The sequence below is a fragment of the Lissotriton vulgaris genome, chromosome 1_1, assembly GCF_964263255.1.
Source record: "Lissotriton vulgaris chromosome 1_1, aLisVul1.2, whole genome shotgun sequence".
NCBI classification, from domain to species: Eukaryota; Metazoa; Chordata; class Amphibia; order Caudata; family Salamandridae; genus Lissotriton; species Lissotriton vulgaris.
The window spans coordinates 1,888,431,441-1,888,452,257 of NC_141685.1; the positions used below are offsets into that span (position 1 = coordinate 1,888,431,441).

At 43.1% G+C, this 20,817-nt stretch overlaps 1 protein-coding gene across 4 annotated transcripts in view; it reads left to right on the forward strand.

The window, feature by feature from the left end:
* CNTN1 (contactin 1) overlaps positions 1 to 20,817 on the forward strand; it is a 1,059,655-nt gene that overhangs the window by 918,418 nt on the left and 120,420 nt on the right. For all 4 annotated transcript variants that reach the window (XM_086919467.1, XM_086919469.1, XM_086919468.1 and 1 more), the window contains one exon: positions 11,668 to 11,902. In XM_086919467.1, the coding sequence (XP_086775593.1) occupies positions 11,668 to 11,902 (235 nt within the window). The remainder of the gene's footprint in view (positions 1 to 11,667; positions 11,903 to 20,817) is intronic.

Sequence of the window (20,817 nt, forward strand, 5' to 3'; positions counted from 1 at the left end):
CTGTGTATTTATTGATCATGATGTTATACTTTGTTTAGAACATTTAGTTTCCTCTTTTGTGTCAGAGAAAAGAAAAACACTGTCTATTATTTCTATGTTTTCATACAAACTTGGTTAATAGTTGGTTAATGTTGTCCCTGTCCCATATTTAAGCCACCCTTATAAATATGGGGCAGCGCCAAAGTCAATGGGTGTTGCAATGGAATGCTCACTGCATCACCCATTGCCCTCAGCGTGAAAGGATGTCTTATTTACAAGGCAACGTTAGGCCACGTTAAGTGGCTTAACCCTGCCTTGTAAACAAAGCGAAGCCCCTATCACCACCACATCATGAAAAGTGACGTTGTGGTGGCGAAAGAGGCATGTAATTTTGCCCAAAAGTCCATAGGCCTGCTTCAAAGTGGGAAATTCTAAACTGTGAGCACATAGAGGTTGTCAGCTGAAATTTCAGAATCTGTGAGAAAGTGTTTAGTTTGATGATAAGAAACATACAGAGTTTATGAGTCAGATAACGAGTTCAATGGAGATAGGAGACATTTGTTTTCAGCACAGAAGGAGCAGTTTCATCTGCCATAGGACAATTGAGGATCTAGTGCTACAGTAGTGAATTCCATCATCTCGGATAGTCAGGAAAGAAAGGACAAGATTGATGGGATGAGAAACATCTCTGGCCAACTACTGAAAACTGGCTTGTGGTGGTGTATGTGAAATTTCATCCTGTTCATGACACTGCTTCAAGGATATAAACATTAGCCATAAGCCCCATCATGAAACCATGCACATGCTTTCACAATATGAATTAGGTATGTAAACATCCAGCAGTATCCTGGTCCCGGGGGGATATTATTCCTACCCGAAGAGTTGGAGAGGAATGAAGGGGGGGTTCCCTGCCTTCTCCTCCCTCCCCGGACTCACAGCGAGGCATGGAACCAGAGTCCACTGAAGGCCGGCTGGCGTGATGTGCCTTGTCGACCCTACCTCTCTGGAGCTGAGCCGCAGCCTGCCCGGTTGATGCTGCTTCCTGAGGAGCAGGCGGGGCTCTGAGCCACAGCGGATCCCAAGGCCAGTGGCTGTACCCGAAGGAGTGACCCTGGCAGCAGTGTGTGGGGCCCAGGATTCGACTCCCGGGTGAGGTGGTGGCCCACGGCCACAAAAGGTTGCAAAGCTGGTGAAGCAGCAAATGGAATGAGGCAGGCCCATCCAAGACCCTGGTCACCAAGTTGGGTGGAAAAGAACTGCATTACTGCTGACAGGAGGGAGATCTGCCCGTATATTTTGGGAGAGGCCTCCTGCCCCTGGGCCTCTATGGAAGGATACCCCATCAGAGAAGGGGGGACCGGGGAGGCCGCCCCTCCACCGGCTAGAGTCAGTTGCCTGGGTCATGGGAGAGCACTGGACCCTGAACCTGGGGTCACACTGAGTGGCCCTAGGACAGTGTTGGACCCACGAGACCAAGGACTAAGGTACAAGAACCAATCTGAGGCTGGTTGGGAGTTTGGAGGCAGGAGGGCATACATAATGCCCATAAGAATTACCATCTGGCAGCAAAGTGGTGGAAGTGTAAACCCGGTTGCACCAGAGGTGTGTCTTGCAGCAGACGGCCCGGTTTTGAGGGCTTGGCAGTTCTGGGGCCTTATCCAGAGGAAACGGCCAGGTAAGAGTCTGGAGGCGATTGGAGAGAGGATGGTGGAACCCAAGGGGTGGGCTCCACCCAAGGTAATAAGATGGCCAATTATGCTATGCCGAAGCCCGCTAAGTCTGTGGAGGAGGTGGGCCAAGGAGCCCTCATTGGTGGCTATAATGGCAGCGATTAGAGAAGTCAAGGGCTCCCTATAGCCGAAAATAGACTCTGTTTCAACTGAGGTCACACTGATCAGAACGGACCTCTCCAAATTAAGTGAGAAAGTCTCCACTACCGAAACCCAGCTTTCCCAGCTCCAATCTACGTCAAAATGCCTGGAGGCCCAGGTGCACACTCTAACACAGCAGATCACACACATGGCTGCAAGACTGGAGAACCAAGAAGGGAGGGCAAGAAGGAACAACATAAGGATGGTTGGAGTACCAGAGGGGGCCAAGGTAATTTTGAAAGAGTTCCTAATCAGGAATCTGCAGCCCTTAAGAATATCAACTTTTTTCTCCCTCGAGAGGGCACACAGACCTCCGGTGCCACCCCCCCAAACCGGGGCCCCCTCCTCATACGATTATTGCTAGAATATTTAAGCATTGCGATAGAGATGCAATCCTCCAAGCAGCCAGGGTGAAAGTGAACATTCACTACGAGAACATCCTGATCAGAATTTTTCCAGATTTCACTCTTCGGTGCAGCGACAAATGCCAAGCTTTGATTTTGTAAAAAAAGAACTAAGAGCCAGAGACCTGATATACATGATGCTCTTTCCTGCACGGCTACGAGTGTGGTGTACAGGAATACGTGGCACTTCTCATTCCCAGAAGAGGCCTGGGAGTTGCTGGTGGGCTGGCGCAAGGTCGTCCGGGACAAAGACAAAGATCCAAGTCACAAACAAGGATTATGCAAAGGTTGAAAGGAAGCGGGTACCCGGGGTGCCCAGCACTCGACAGCCAAAAGCCCACCCACGGAAGGGGTGATGCAAGAAAAATAAGTGGGCGAATCCAACATAGTGTTAAGACCCAGTGAGTCAGGGGGTACCCCCTAAAGGGAACCCGGATAGAGGAAGGCATAACTAAGACAATGAACTGAGACTTTAATCAGGACTGCAAGCCGGGATGCCCCCCATCTTCCCCCCCAGGTGGGGCATACATAGACTGCCAGTCCTTAGTGAGCTCAAAGAGGAGGGAGTGAAATTGTGTTTAGTTTTATTGTCTATCTTGGCGGAACTAGTACCCCACCCCCAAGTTGTAGTTCTGAAATGTTAGATGATGGGTGGCAGGTGCTCTGCAAATGGGGCAGTTAGGGATTTAGCATCCAGGTTCACTGGGTGGTGGGAGGAGAGGCTGTGTGAGGTTGTTTTGTTATAAGCAGACAATGCAGTGATCTACTATCTTATGAAAACTGGGACCAGGTTGGAATGGGAAGGAGTGGTGGGTGGTTCACGCCCTCACAGATCTACAGGTATCCATCAGGAGGGAATTTTGGAACAATGCCCAGGCCTAATACTCTAAGTCAGGGGTCTTCAACCTTTTCTGTAGTGAATGCTACTTCTGAACCCTGAAAATCATTGTGAGCTACTTAAGGCGAAGCAACTCTCGCATTGATCGCTTTTTTTAACAATGTGCTTGTTATCTTGTGTGTTTTTGCCGATGATGTTTTAAGAATCGTCTCTGTTGTCAGCACATCATAAAGTCTTGATAATAAGGTTTTTACTGCATGTCATCCATGTCAATTGCCCAGCACATGACGCCATATTGATTTCACAGGTCCTGAAAGATGGGCTGCTGCCATTGTACAGACAGTGCACAGACAGGGTTTAATCTCATTATCAAGAACTTAAAGTTCAAGTGATGAGACTTAGTCCTGATTTGACGGGGCAATATGTTTCCAACTGAGCAAAAGAACAACACACTTCATGCAGGCTCCTAATCTGAAAGTTTACATCAACTTTTCAGAAAACGTGAAGGATCGAATTTTTACCTGCATTCAGTTAAAAATATCAGTCCTCGAGTGTATAACAATACTGAAATAACAAGGCCTAAGTCTCATTCATAAGGCTTTTACTGCATATCATACATGTCAAATGCCCAGCACATAACACCATTTTGATTTTACATGTGCTTAAAGATGGACTGCTGCCACATCACTGGAGTCAAGCTATCCAGGCTGAAGAAGGCTGATAGCCAGAAACCGGTCCTTGGATGCTTGATTCCGGTCTAGGAAAGACATGGCTTGGTAGTTCGGGCTGGACTGTTCCCATGAGGCACAGGGTCACGGCTGCTTTGCATATAGCCATTTTATACTGGGGTGAATGTAAGACATTGTTCTGCATTCTGTCCATCAACTGTGTTTTTTGCCACAGTACAGACAGCACACAGACAGGGCTTATTCTCATTATCAAGAACTTAAAGTTCAAGTGCTGGGACATAAACCAGATTCTACGGGGGCAATATGTTTCCAAATCAGCACACAACTGTACTTCATGCAGGCTCAACTTTTCAGAAAACATAAGGATCACATTTTTAACTGCATGCAGTTAAAACAAGAGAGCAGCAAAATATAATTCCTCGAGTGTGGAACATAACTGAAATAAAAAGGCCTAAGTCTCCATATTAAGGCTTTTACTGCAGGTCATACATGTCAAATGCCCAGTACATGACGCAATTTTTATTTCACAAGTGCTCTGAAAGATGGATTGCTGCCCAATACAAACAGCACACAGACAGGAATTATTCTCATTATCAAGAACTCAAAGTTCAAGTGATGGGACGTGAACCAGATTTGATGGGGGCATTATCTTTCCAAATGAGCACAAAACTGTACTGAATGCAGGCTCCTAATCTGAAAATTGACATCAGCTTTTCAGAAAACATGAAAGATCGAATTTCTGACAGCAGACAGTAAAAAAAAAAAAAATAGCAGCAAAATATCAGTTTGAGTGTGGAACATTAATGAAATCACAAGGCCTAAACAACTTCTTTTACATAGCCTTACCGTTTACTCTGCTTGGCGCTCCGTTTCCTTCGGTCAAGGTCACACGGATTTTAATCCTGTTTAAATCTGTGCGCTAAACATCAGCATCAATAAGGGAGTTTTCAGACTCAAAAGCCTTTGCTTTTCCTTCCAGATAAATGTACACGCAGGCCTACCATTGCTGCTTTTCATTTACGCTACAGTACACAGAGTCCACTTATTTCATGCCATTTGAAAGTTAGGAAAACCTCTGGAAACACATCTCAGGATCAGGATTTTTCTAATCATAGCCATATTAAGTGAAAAACAGTGTTCAGACCGTTATTGAACGGTATGCTGTTGTAAGCTGCTAAACTGTTTTCATTCCTAGCAGTTGGGTCATTTGTAATGAATGACTTGTAGAAATGTGACAATCTACATGCAAAACATGTGGCGAAGTGCTAGCTAGCACCACCTTTGCAGGAAGCCGAAGAAATCGCTACAGCCCTGATTGGCTCAGCTAAATCAATCTGAGCAGCTGGTTAGAGTGAGGGGGGAACATGGCCTAAAAAAAGGCCCAAATGCTATAACAACGTTGATGGGCTACAAAATTGTAGCCTTACCGGCACGAGCTACTCAGAATGCCTTGGCGAGCTACTGGTAGCTCGCGATCGACCGGTTGGAGACCTCTGCTCTAAGTCAATCCATGATAATATGGTCCTGCAACATAAATGGTTTGAATGGCAGGTTGAAATGCAGAATCACCCTGCAATTCATTAAGCAGCATGCTCCAGACATTAACCTAGTCCAGGAAGAACATCTAAAAGGAAACCAATTTAAGGCATTGGATAGGTATGGCTGCACTCTGCTGCCACACGCGGGATACACCACGTGCTCCAGGGGGTAGGGGTGATGTTCAGGTAGGAATTTCCTTTTATTTCAGGGAAAACATAAATTGACCCCCCTAGACAGATATGTGGTGTTAAGTGGCCAATGGGAGGGCCAAGCTATCAATGTATGCTCAGTGTATGCCCCGACTAAACTTCATCCCACCTCATTTGATGCACTGTGATCACTCCTGTTAGAGCTCCTGCAAGGGATACTGGTCTTGGGGGGTGATATGAATGAAGTACTCACAGTGGAGCTGGATGTTCTAGGAGGTGCATCCTCAGGGAGGAAGGCTGGGGCACTGCGACACTTCCTTATAACCATGGGGTTGGGTGAATTCTGGCGACATCATCACCCAGAACTCCAACAGTACACTCACCAATTTGCAGAACATGGTAGCTTTGCACGACTCAACTATTTCATTACACACACAAAGCCCTGCATGGGTCGGTTCAACAAGGCCAGACATGTGGCCGGAGGGATATCCAAATATTCTTCAGTGGTGGCCACATTTGAGGGTCCCAGGCTGGAGAACGTTGGTCCCCAGAGGACTTAACCATTGCACCTATGGGACCCACACTTTAAGGATGGTGTTAGGGGATTGTGCTGACCACTTCTTTGCTGAGAACCTGGATTCAGTTGACTCAGGGGCAACACTATGGGAAGCATTCAAAACAGTCATCAAAGGTCACGCATAAGCTCAAGTAGTGGCTTCCAAAAAAGAACAGAGGTTGAAAAGTATGCAGCTCGAAAAAGAGATCCTTGACTTTGAAGTCCTGGTGGTAGGACAGAAGGGAGCATCTAGTGAGCTGGCACAACGCCTCTCCCTTAGAAAAAGAGAACTGAGAGAACTGATGGAGGGGGAAGCCAGGGTTCTTGCTAGAGCCTCGATATTTAGGGTCTATGAGATAGAAGACAAGGTAAGCAAGATTCTGGACTGGCTCGATATGTGTGAGATATCGGGGAGGTGGGTTCCGGAGATTTTAGGAGACGGGGGAAAGATATGTGACTGGACGAGAGGTTGCTGAGGCGTTTACATCATATTATGAAGCCATAACACCTCCACATCGGAATACACTGAGGCAGACAGCTCAGACTTCTTTAGGTATATCAGGTTGCTGGAACTATAGGCTGGTGAAAGGGATCACTTAGAAGGAGAACTGACAGTGTAAGAGATAACTACAGCCACCGACGCCATAAACTCAGGGTAGGCCTCTGGGCCAAACGCCTCCCAGTAAAGTTGTACAAATGAATGCTTGACACGATCGTGCCGCACCTCCTATCAATGTTCCAAGAGGCAGAACAGACAGGGATACTGCCCTGTGACCAGCGGACTCCAATGATAGTAGTGATGCCTAAGGTGAGTAAGCCCCGAGCACACTGCAGGTTGTAGTGACCGATATCCCTCCTCAATTTTGAAGTAAACTTGCTCGCAACACGGCTGACGACGGTACTAGCATCCCTGATACACACAGATCACTCGGGCTTTATGCCACACAGGAGTGCCAGGCTTAATCTCCCTATGTTATTTGGATACCTACATGTAACAGATCTAAACTCATCAATACAGGCGGCTCTCCTGTCCCTTGATGCAAGGATGGCATTTGATAGTGTGAAGTGGAGCTACCTGTGGGCTGTGTTGTCGTGCTACCTGTGGGCTGTGTTGTGGCGCATGGGATTTGGGCCAAGGTTTATTGGTTGGATAAGGCTACTATACCAACAACCACTCGGGTGAAGGTTAACTCAACAGTCCACAGAGAATTTCCTGTACAGAACGGAACATGGCAGGGGTACCCTCTGTCCGCTATCTTATTTGCCCTGGCCCTTGAACTGCTGGCGGCATGGGTCTGACAGGACCCCCTGATATGGGGCATTCCTGTGGGTAACAAGTGGAAAGACCGTATATGCCTATATGCGGACGACATCCTGTTGTATGTACAGCGCCCATGGGAATGGATAGATAGAATTCTGCATATATTCCACATCTTCAGAGATTTCTCTGGCCATCACATCAGCCAGATAAATCTTTACTGCTTCCACTAGCAGGAGGAGTCCCCAAATTAACATCCAGATGCGAAGTTCAGTGGAGCTAGTGGGGTTCATATACCTGGGGATACAGAGTCAGCTTACAGAGTGGACAGGTTATATAATGAATTAGGGGACACAACTCTCTGATTTATGACAAAAAGGGAATTTGGGGTCTACTGGCACATATGCAAACAGTGGCCAAAATATGGTATGAAGCGGCAAAGTTCCTGGGCTGGAGGGACAGGCTGACGGCGATTACCCCCTCTGGGTGGGCGACAAACTCACAGAAGTTAACAGGCTAAAGGGTTTCAACAAATGGGAACGTCACACGCGTTCTCCCCCTCGCGCCCTCCCGCCACGAACGGAGGCCACGCCCCTTTTGAGGCCACGCCCACAAACACACTCGCGCATATAAAAGCGCCGTGTTGTGAACCACAAGCAAAGACTAGGTAGGGTCGACTCCTGAGGCGGAAGCCGGGAGAAAGACTATTTGCTTTTAAAACTTTGTGTCACTGAATACTTTGCCTATTTTTTAAATTGTTGTCACAGATTACTTGTGTTGCAAAAACTTACTCACCGGACAGAACTGCTGTGCACTCAGCGGAGCCAGCGCTGACGCGTCACACGCGTTCTCCCCCTCGCGCCCTCCCGCCACGAACGGAGGCCACGCCCCTTTGGAGGCCACGCCCACAAACACACTCGTGCATATAAAAGCGCAGTGTTGTGAACCACAAGCAAAGACTAGGGTCGACTCCTGAGGCGGAAGCCGGGAGAAAGACTATTTGCTTTTAAAACTTTGTGTCACTGAATACTTTGCCTATTTTTAAAATTGTTGTCACAGATTACTTGTGTTGCAAAAACTTACTCACCGGACAGAACTGCTGTGCACTCAGCGGAGCCAGCGCTGACGCGTCACACGTGTTCTCCCCCTCGCGCCCTCCCGCCACGAACGGAGGCCACGCCCCTTTTGAGGCCACGCCCCCTTCCCACAACTCCAGAGCAGTATAAACAATGTGTAACCCCCGGTCGCGCAGCGGGCGAGCGCAGCGGGCGCGACGATTGCGCGCCGAAGGCGCGCCTAAGGCAAGCCCATCTGCGCCCGTCCGCGACCGACCGGGACCAGGGGCCATATCCCCTACAGGCTCCAGCCCATCCTGGGCGGATACCATTCGCTACAATCGCAGCGAATTACTAGCTCTGAACAAATCCACCACAACGACCAACTGCATTCATACCGGCCCAGGTCTATCCTACGGACCTATCTCATGCCGCTCATGTCAATGGACTAGCCTGGGTCAATTCCCAACGGATCTTCACACAATCCCCACCAGCTACCAGCGGGAACTAAAATGCCTATACTTCAACGCCAGATCCCTACCTAAGCATGCATTAGATATATGGGACATTTTAACCTCTAAGACTCCAGATTTGGTTTTCATCACCGAAACGTGGCTATCCGACGCCAGTGCTCCAGACCTAGCCAACGCCCTCCCCCCTGATTACAAAATAATCACACAAAATAGACAAAGCAAGAAAAAAGGAGGTGGACTCGCCGTGATTTTCAGGGACCACCTAACATGTCTCACGGATACAATTAATGCATATCCCGAACATGAGCTTCTATCATTTAAAATTCTCGCACAGAATTTTGTCATACTAGCAGGCGCAGTTGTCTACAATCCACCAGGACAACAAACCAGCGTCAGCGCCAAACTTCTGAACCAACTACTCCCTTTGTGCCTAAAACACAAAAATTACATGGTCATTGGGGACTTTAATGTCCATTACGAAAATACCAATGCCCCTGGATCGACACAGCTCAAGTATGACATGGAAATCCTGCAACTCAAGCAGCTGGTCGATGGCCCTACGCACATAGCAGGGCACTCCCTGGATCTCCTTTTTACTAACATCGAGTCGACTACCCTCAAGGAAATCCTTCCCCTGTCCTGGTCCGATCACTTCATGCTTTCATTCTCGTTTAAACTTCCGGTAAACCCGTAAAGACCAGACCCACCCCCCTCACCTCCAATAGAGCCTGGAGACTAATTAACGACTCCAATTTCCAAAATCACTTTCGCCAAACAGATATCTCCTTACCAGACAATTCATCTATTTGTAACAACGTCATTCGGCTGGATACCGGAATCCGCCAAACGCTGGACAAAATAGCACCCTTGCGAGAAGTCAAGAAAAAAACATCCACCAACGAAAAATGGTACACCCCCACCCTCAAGAGCCTTAAAAGGGAATGTCAAAAAACAGAACACCAATGGAGACAAACCAAAGACTCTGAAACCAGAGCCAACTATACCACCAAAAGGAGACAATACATCCTTGCCATTCGAGAGGCAAAAAAAGCTTTTTTCACGCAACAAATTCACGAAAACCACAACTCCGCGAAAGAGTTGTTCAAAATCGTGAAAGAGCTTAGCAATCCATCCAGCACTTCGCAAACCCTCACCCCCTCAACAGAAGCATGCGAACGGATTAGCACTTTCTTTTCCGAAAAAATTAACAAAATTTATTCTACCTTCACCCCCTCGCATCCCACCACCCCTTACGACAACTCTGATGTATACCCACCTACATCCGACATAGACAACGTCCATTTAGACGTAGGCAACTCCCCACGTCTAACCAACTTCCAACCACTCTCCGAAGAGGAGGTGTTAGCAGTTCTTAAAGCAACTTCCTACCGTGGGATGCTGCACTGTCCGGCAAGACAGACTCATCCCTATGCTATAGGGTGTGTGGAGAAAGGGGAAACATTATATCCCTTCCAGTGAGAGTGTCAGAAAATACAGAAGTATTTGGGTAGAATCAGGGATATGATGTTCCTAGTGACCTAGCTGAAGATTCCTCTGGTGCCGCAGTGGTTCCTACTGGGGATAGCAAGGGAGTAAGACTGGCCCAGATACACCAAAATATGTCTGCCACTGGTGGGGGTGGTAGCAAAGCGCAACCTGGCCAGGTGATGGGGGGGCTCGGGCAATTCCAAGAGTGAGAGACTGGTAAGTGGATATGGACTGGTGTTGGCCAGCGGAGCATACAATATACCAGAATAGAGAATGTCCTAAAATATGGGAGAAAATCTGGGAACAGTGTCAGGTATTTCGAGGAAGTTCTGCATGAGTGAGAATGGTATTGTATCCTTATGGTAATATTCTCTCTGATGACTAACAATAAGATAAAATGTTAACAAACTGGTCAAAACATCACTTGTATCACTTATATCACTGATGCACTGCTGGATGTGCTAAAAAAAAAGTATGTCCTGCAATAGAACAGTGTCTCCTCTCTTTATGAACTGTGCATTCGGGTTCCGTCTCATCACAGGATTACAGTGTTTGATTAACAGTGGTATCCTCTATATCAATGATACTGATTATCTCAAGAGCAGCGTACGCAAAAGACAACACAACTACTGAAAAATCCCCGTCAGTGTACTGCGCTACATGCATTAACTCTAGTGCCACAAAGTTACAAGAGGGGTGTAGGACAAAACACAATGCACTACCAGTCTATGTTGTGTCATCGAGGGGCCTTAGTTCTCCCAGCACCTGCAATATATTGAACAAACCATAAAGGAATGTTAGTGGAATATCAAAAGTTCCTATTTCATTAGGGCACTGGGAGGGCAGTTCAGCAGAAGCCCTTCACAGGAGCAGGGAAAGGTGTGTTTATACACAGTATACAAGATAGAAAAGGTGCAGCTTTGGGAATAGGGAGCGCTCATGGAATTGGATACATGATTGTATTTGTGTGTATTGACACACAGTCCCTGTGCCTTGCTCTATCACCACACTGACATGTAATGAACAGGCGGCAGTGAAGATACTGAGAAGGGAGTGACAGGTGGGTGCGACAAAAAGTGAGAACCTAATAACTACAACAAAAGTAATTGTGAGTTAGAGTGTTGCAAGAAAGCAGAGAAAGGTCCTGTCACTGCTTTTAACAACATTTCTTCCTTTGCCTGGAAGAAAATATAATTTTAGACAGCGCTGTCTTTCATTTACTGCTACTGCTAAAAGAGAATATTTTCTGATTTAAACACTTCTTTCAGAAAAGTAGGAAATGCATTTTTTCAATTGACATGTAGAGTCTCTGATTCTGACTGTTACACATGTTTATTATAATGTTTCTACCTTGTCTTTCCTCCACAGCCCTTACCGAGGGAATATTACTATGGTAACAATTTTGGCTACGTAGTTGCCTTTAAGCCTTATATGGACAAGGACTGGAGAAAAGTTACTGTTCCCAACAATGAGATGGGTCGGTACGTTCACAAAGATGACACAATGACGCCTTCTACGGAGTTTCAAGTCAAGGTTAAGGCGTACAACAATAAAGGCGATGGGCCCTTTAGCCTTACGGCAGTGATTTATTCAGCAAAAGATGGTAAGTGAATGCATGGAATAGACTCGGGAGAAATGGCACACAGAGTAACAAAGTTATAATGGCCAGACATCCAATAACAGATCGTTGAACTTTGTGTTTCTTTTGCACTTACCTTGTGTCTAAGTGAATTTCCAGCTAGAGAGAGATTGAACATTAGGGAGTGTACAATGTAGAGAATGAACTGCACATTGTTGCACCTAATAGGCATATTTAACTTCCCTAGAGGTCCCTAGTATATGGTGTCCAAATTACACCCATGGCATGAAAGGTTATATGTCACCTGTGGACTGCAGCCCTACTGTGCTATTCACTTGTGTGACCAGGAAAGCATGACTCCAGTTTTAAAACTGCAACGCAACCTGTCAACATATACCCTTTTTGGCAGGAGAAAACATCCCATTCGAATATTAATAAGTCACCTATGTTTAAGCCATGTAGCCCACAATGCAGAGTGCATGCTATTTAAAAGTAGGGCATGTAGAAATGCAAAGTTAAAACGTTCTCTCAGTGATTAGCATCCAAAAGCTTTTTCCACTGTAGGAAGGCTGGATGTCCCATTGAGAAACAATGGGAAACAGTAATAAATAATCATGTTGCTATATCAGGCAAGGGACCAGCATGAAACATAATTTAAAGACTGGTTTTAATATTTATTTAAGAGCCAGCTCAATGGAGAAGTTGGTTTTTGGATAAATATTGAGGAAAAGGGATTCATAAAGATACTTCTTCCCTGCCTGAAACTCTTGAAGGCTAATTTGCATTAGCCTCCAATTCTCATTCACCTGGTGAATATTCCTGATGAGCAGTGAAACTGCTCTCAGAGAAGAGAAGGGCCAGGGTGTGGGTAAGTGTTTTGTTCCTCTGGCAGGAAGACCAGGTGGGCAGTGCCCATAAACTTAATTTACTTCAAATGGAAAATTACGGAGATTATGTCATTAGGTAGCATCGCCTTATGTCATTAGTAACTCTAATGTGAGATGTACCGCCAGGATAATTTTTGCTTTACATTACAGCTTATCCTGTGCCCAACGGCATGGTTTAGGAAAGGGCTCATTATCACGTTATGGGACCGAATTAGACACTGCAATTCTTATGTTTTGAAAGTTTGAATGCATTATGTGATTATTTTTCGTTCTATTTCAGATGACTGGGACACTGAGGCTGTAAAATGCATAATGTCTGATTTACCGGCATATACAACTCTTTATAATAAAGATGCTTATTTGAATGCAATTAATTACTTAAAAATGTGATGTTTTCATCACTATCCAATCTATTACATACAGTAAAGTAGTTTCCATAAAGAATTCTCCTATTTTCTGGTGAGGACAAGTCCCAGATGTTAGCATTCTATTTTTCACTATGTCCAGAGCAACTCCTGTATTCTTAATCACCGCTAACAAACGGATCTATTCAGAGGAATTCAATAAGAAAGAAAATATTGATGAGAAAAGTATACGAGGAAGCAAATACATGCAACTTAAAGTCCAGGCATACATAATAAGCAAAGAAATTAGTTTTCTGGATGAAACAATTCAGCAGACTCTATGTCTGGGATTTGTAACTACGAAAGACCGTAAGAAACCATCTATACCAATGGGTGGCTCCACACAATTCACCAATTGAAGGCTGAAAATAAATACTTCAAACTCTGAATTAAATAGTCCCACCCAAAATGGAACTTATATTCCACATTATTCTTTCCTGAAAGTTTTGTTTTACAGCCTCTTGATTTTAATACATGCATGCACCATTGTTTTCCAGCACCCCTGGTCCAAAAGCTAATCACTGATCTAATAGAGGCATACCTTTAGTTCTTGCTACATATAGTATGGGTACGTTGTGTCAATATAGGTTAGCACATTTAAGTCTGTGCAGGAGCATGTGTCCTGAATGGAAGGAAATATTGATGTTTTTGATTTTCTCCTAGGACCAATCCCACTAGAACTAAATGACATAACATTAGGTGTATATGGCATTTACAATTAATGGAACAAATATTCCGAAAAAGAAGCAGCTGAAATAACTTTACAGATATACGATTTGGGATATAATATGTTAAATGGAATAAGCACATTCTTCAAAAGACTGTATTCATTTATTAACATCATGTTCTCAGCATTAGATCTCCTCATGGGAGATTTAGGTTTTTCACAACACAGCCAGGCTCAGTTAAGAGCCATAATACAGTTATACTGGGCTTCACAAACTGTCCAAGCAGGTCATGTCCCTTAGCAGCTTATAAACAAGACAGCATTTTGAGCCTTACACCTTAACATTAACACAGAAGATAATGGTTAAGAAAGAATCCATCCACATCTTGTTAGGTATTGAACAAATAGACAGAACTCCATTATCTGTTAGTAAAGCTCAACCTGTTACATGGCTGATACTTAATTTCCCTTTCAAATACAACTTCCCACTTTAATGAGTGCCAGAAATATAAATCATTAGGCTGGTATGAGAAAATGCACAATACATATTTATTTTGTTGGTGGAAATGTCCTTTTTCTAACATGTGTTTGAATGAAGATGTTCTTGTGTTTAATAGTGGTTGCAGCTGCAGGAATCCCCGAGGTCACTCACTACTGTGCAATTCTATTTTTCTGCTCAGAATGTGTAACGCTTTGAAGCCAGAGTTAAGCTGTAAATTATCAGTAACTCCTCTTTCACATAGACCAATACATCACACACTTATACATAATGGTTCATATGCAATGGTAACCAACATCAGCTGTTGTGGATTGGAGGTCAGTCAACCTTATGTTGGCTGGACTGGATTACAGTTTTGAAAACAATGCAGGGTTTCAGGTATGATCTTGTATGATCCTTCTCGACATCCAGTAATCAAAGGTGGCCGTTGGCCTGGAAAAGAAACTAAAGACATGCGTTTTGACAAAATTAGTAAACTTGTTGCAGTTTCTTCTACAAATGGAGTTTGCTTTGTCCCCTGCGGCTGAGACCTATGACTTGTAAACAGACAGAACGGCTTTTCATATAGAACGGCTCTTACGAATAAAATACCCTACTCATTTGTACTCACTTTCTACAAACCATCCTCAACTCATCTAACACAACTGGTATTGTGCACTTTCTTTAAGAACATCAGACCTAGTCTGGTGACTGGATTTAAATCTCTGTTTGGAATGAAACCCATGTTATTTCACTGCTTGCACTCAAGTCTTTTTGGAGGACTCCCACCATTTTTTTAATAATCTGCTGTGGTGTTGTCATCAGACTCCTTGATGACATGGAGTACACATATCCAGCTGAATAAAAGTGCAGAGATACCCGAGCACACTATTTGGGACATAAATAGCTTTCTGAATTAAGTGAGAGCTGATTTTCACAAAATGGATGCTTTACAAGAGGGACTAGCCTTTTGGCATATGAATTTTACAACTGAAATCATCTTTAAACTACATCTGGAGCAGCCCTCAACGTCTTTCCTAGACATTGAAATGCTCCTGCAACCACTGCAGTCCCACCAGAAGCATTTTCAAGCAATGCACCTGCCGAGGCTGCAAAATTCCTGCTATGATGAACCTGGTTCACCCTTTGAAGTGCTTCCCAAGAATTGGCTTGCACCATTGATGTCCCCTGAGCCACCGAGCGAGGCACTTTCACCATCTTTCAGATCTCTAGAACTACAACATCTGTTCCAGTACTCCTATCCAAAAATTCACCAGCTGCCCACTTCATGCCTACAGTGCCAATTCATCTCCTTAATCATTCATATGCTGCCTGCGCTTCCACTGTTGTGGCAATGTCCCTAATTGACAACTAGATTTGACTGTCTTACAATCACACCGAGAAAATAGACAGAATTCAATGCTGAGTGAAAGAGACTGTGACATGAATCTCCTTGAATCAAGAGCTGCCATCTGATTTTTTTTTCCTTTTCTCTGGTAAATGTTTACCAAGCCACATTATTTTCCCATTTGGCACGTTTCAATATCATGCCTGGTCAACTTAAATATCAAAATACATCCCTTGATGTAGCAATATGATAATCTATTTTAATGAGATATAGGGGCCGATTCCGATTCGGTAAACCAATCGTACGACCGAATCGAATCCGTAGCCCTTTCCGTACGACTCGTACAATTCCGTCAGAATCGCGTAGTACGATTTGTTTGAAAAATATACGACCAAATTGTTGCAAACCGTATGAAAAGCAAGGGAAAATCCGTACGACACAGAGCCTTACAGTGAACCATACAAATCGTAAACATGATGCATGACCCGACAAGTACGATCCGGACCGGGGAATGAGAACGCGATTCGAACGGAAAACGTCGCGTATGAGCGATTCGTACGGAGAGCCACACAATCACATACGCACCGTACCCTTGCAATCATGGGGTGTACGCACCGTACCCCTATGCACCGTACTCCTGCAATCATGGGGTGTACGCACCATACCCCTATGCACTGTACTCCTGCAATCATGGGGTGTACGCACCATACCCCTACGCACTGTACCCCTGCAATCATGGGGTGTACGCACCGTACCTGGGAGGGGTCCGTTTCGTAGGCGATTTGAGTCGAAATCTGCTGTTCCGGACGTTTTAAGCTCCCGTAGAAAAAGAGTCGTACGGAGTGTTGATGAGACGAATCGTACTTGCTGGGTCGGAAAATGCTTCTTCGATTCGTACGGACGTTGCGTACTGCATGTTCCGAATGCGAATCGTACGGAATTTTAAGTCGTATGGTCTTTTCGTAGGATTTGTACGGAGATCTGATTTGGGTCCGAATCGTACTTCATCATACGAAATATGCTCTGTACGGCTATTTGTAAGGGATTTTACCGAATCGGAATCAACCCCATAATGTTTTATATTACTGCCTGAAACATGCAAGGCTTCAATGAAAGCTATGCATATAAACCTTAATGTATTATTTTATGCTGTTTTACATATATTAGATTACATTTCCTTCCTTTAAGAGCATGAATGTCACTCATTTTTATCTAGTTTAGTCATACAAAACAAAATCACTACAATGACATTTTTCATATGTATTCAATTATATCATACTCATAAGTACAATCTGGGGATGTTGTAAAATATCAAAGCCTCTGGTCAACATTCAGCATGTCATTATCTTTTACACAACTTGGGAAAGTGTCAATTCATCTAAACAATGACTGTATTACTACCTATGGCGACACAGATCTGCTACAAGCTACATTTTAAGGATTGATAGTAGATATGTAGAATTAACATGTAGGCCTCATTGATGACATTTTCACCATGCTGGTTTAGACCAGTTATATTTTGGATTATTGGAAAGACCCAGAATGTAGGCTGAAAGTTAGTTGTGATCCAGCACAGCTCCAGAAATTACCTGCAAAACCATCACCATACCATAAGGAGCTATTCTCACATTACTCATCAGTGGGGCCCATAACACTGCGAGTCATTTATACACACATTCACCCTGCTCCAAGGATTGGTGCAGACTAGAGGAGTGCTGCTGGATTTTTAGCGGAGTGTCTTACTTCATACTAAAATTTATACACTATATACATCTGCAGTTTATCGATATTACCATGGTTTTAATTTCAAGACGCATAAAAACACCCCACCAATATTGTCAATGGATCTGCTAGTAAAAGTTAACTAATGAACAACAAGACCAGCTTAATTCTCCATTAATTTACTTTTTATTTTAGAGTTAAAATCTCCTAGCATGACCCTACTTGTATTCACTCTATTTCAATAATCATTTAAAACATGAATAACCTAAAGAGAAAGAAAAATTCAATTCAAACATTTATATTTTTTAACATAACAGTTCAGGAACGTAAGCAAGAATATATTACAAAGATTTCAGGACACGGACATCAGCATAAGGACAGAACAGTTCCCAGAAACCATCTCTCTATTCTTTCTTGGTGTTCACCTCCCATCAGGACTCCGCATTCATTCAAAAAGTTGAAGTCCAGAAAAATATCAAAGTCCTCGCCCCATAAAATTCAGCAATCCTACATCATGTCGTGGTGCAAAATAAATTCGAAAAGCACGCTTTTTTCTCACTTCAAACGTCCTCTTTTATACCCTTTGTCCCTAATTTATCTATCTAAAACTTGTAACTTTTGGGGTCTTTCTTTATTCTGATTGGTTAGTCTAAGGGGTGGATGAGAATAACCTCATCCCCTTATTGTTCGTATTTCCGCAAAGTCATTGTTATAATTCAAGAAATAAAGTCTCTATTGCCTTTTAGTAGTCCTTTCCTCTTGTGTCCTTTAATTTGTAATGTCTTCAAACTTTACAATGCTCACGAGGAGGACATTCAAATTTGTTGGCACCGAATCGAGCATCCAGGCCACACTGTCCTTGACCCACACTGTACAGGCACAGGCTGCTTGCACTTTTCTCGAGTTCTGTTGCGCATGCGTACACTATCTCAAACTCTGAGTCGCTGTAAACTTCCATTTTGGATTAGGCCGCATGGGCCACAATGAGAAGTATTATAGAAACAAACACAATTAACCGTTAATTTTCAAAATATAGCCCTTCTGTTTAGCTGCCCCCATTCTAAGGTAACCCAGTTAGTTATTACCAGGCAGATATAGCAACAAATAAGTATGGTTTACTCACCATTCTCCATCATTTATGCCACAATTAGACATACAGAAAGCATATACATACATATTTTGGTTAGAATATGACATTTGCGCACAAGATTAGTATGACTACTTCACTTAATTAGTAAATTATGGTACGCAACATAAGCACATTAGTATCCCAGGTGAATTTGCGTGTGCACTCTATTCTATGTTGGTTATTTTCAAAACCACACAATTAATACATGTTACTGTTATGGAGAAGTGACCTCACGAGGGGTATTCAAAAAATTTTGTTTCCATCCTCGCTCCTTCAACTCCATCCTTTGGTGATTTATCACCAAATAACACCCAAAATGTTGTAAATTTTATCTCAGCATGTTTCAAATTCTTTCAATTAGTATGAGTTATACTCTAGTTTCTTATTGTTTCTTTCTGTCTTGATACATTTTTTCTTTGCACTCTTCCATCTCACTATCACCTTTCTTGTCTTTCTTCAAATTCTTTCTTTATAGACCTTTTAATATTTCTTCTTTTTCTGAGTTTACAGCCTAATCTTAGAATTAAAATTACTACTAATATAATTGTTACTGGAATTAGTACCTTCCCTATTATGGATCTACCTATTTCATGAAACCAATTTCTAACTGCTGAAAACATTCTACCAAGTTTCTCTAGAACATCATCAACCTCCAGTGGTTCAATTTCCTTATACAAGTCTGTAAGATTTGTAATATATCTTTTAATGTTTTGACTTTTGTCTGGAATGTACGTACAACAATGTTGTATCTTTAAAATTCCACAAACTCCTCCTTCCTTTGGCAAAATTATGTCAAGAGCAAGTTGATTTTGCATCATAGCAATCATTTCAATATTTACAATTAGAAATCCTCCCGCTGTATCTGTTGACAAACGATCTACTATCGTTGACAATTTCCGAATTCTGTTTGCATTAAAGGATGTACCCTCTGCAGTTATCAGTGCTCCAAAAACATCACATATTATTTCTATCACACTTTCTCTTCTTTTACGACTTAAAGGTTTACCTATCTCATGAATTCTTTAGTTCCTCTATCTACATGGAAAATTTTAGGAAAGACCAGGCCTGCATAACATGTCCCATACCAGTGATCAGGCAATCGATAATAAGCTTTGTTCCCATAAAGAATGTATATCCCAGGAAAGACTGGTTCATTACCACCTTTAAATCCCCAACCCCCTTTTATAATGTATGTATCCTCACATTGACTTGCCCCCACAAAGTAGTTATCATACAAAGTGTTATCTCTCCAAATACATAGAGGCATATTATCAAGGGGCGGCGATAAAATTATCTCCCTATTACCTAGCTGTTGCTAACACCAGTTAGCGACAGCTAGCAGGAGATAGCAACCATCTTGGGCCCCACTTTGCATGTCAGTGATATTTATCACTAATGACATGCAAAGTGGGCGTGCCAAGATGTTAGAGACTGGAAACAGTCGCTAACATCGCTATCTCCTATTATCAACTTTTGGAGATATTCGCACAAAGCGCGAATATCTCCAAAAGCTAACACCTGCCCTGATCAGTTCTTAGCCATGTTATCCAATGGGAGGTGGATAACATGGCTAAGAGCATTAGCTCGCTAATGCATGAATATCGCTGACTTTTCAGCGCTATTCATGCATTGCGGCCGATTTTTATCGCATTTGCGATAAACCTTGGTAATACCAAGGTTTATCTGCGATAAAAATCGCCGCAGGTATGCGATAAATTTTTGTCTCGAAACAAGCAATAGCGATAATTATCGCTATTGCTTGGTAATATGCCCCACATAGTTTCCCTAATAATGATGTATCTATATTTATAGCTACATTCACATTATGTCCTTCTATATTATCATCCTCAAATGTCCACAATTTAGATTTAGTTTGCTTTGCTTTTTCTCTTCTTTTATACTGCATTCTCCTTTCTTCTACCATATCCAAAAAAGCTTTTTCTTCATTTCTCATTTTACCGGTCAAATTATGTTTAAACGCATAATCATGGATCAATTCTTGTGTTTCCAAAAAATATTCTCCAAAACGTTTTGCAGGTTTGATTTGATTCAGTTTAGTTAAAATTTTCAATTTCGCAAAAATATCATCAGACTTAGAAGTATAATATTCTAATTTACCAGTTCTATAAAACAAACTTGTTAATACATACATGTAACTGAATATGTTTATGGAAGATGGTGATATGTCACACCCTCTGATACAGATGCTGGTAATTTCACACAGACTTAACAGTCACTTGCATCCATCGTTCTAACATATTCAGACAATAATCTTGAAAACGAATTATGGAAAAAGTCACTAAT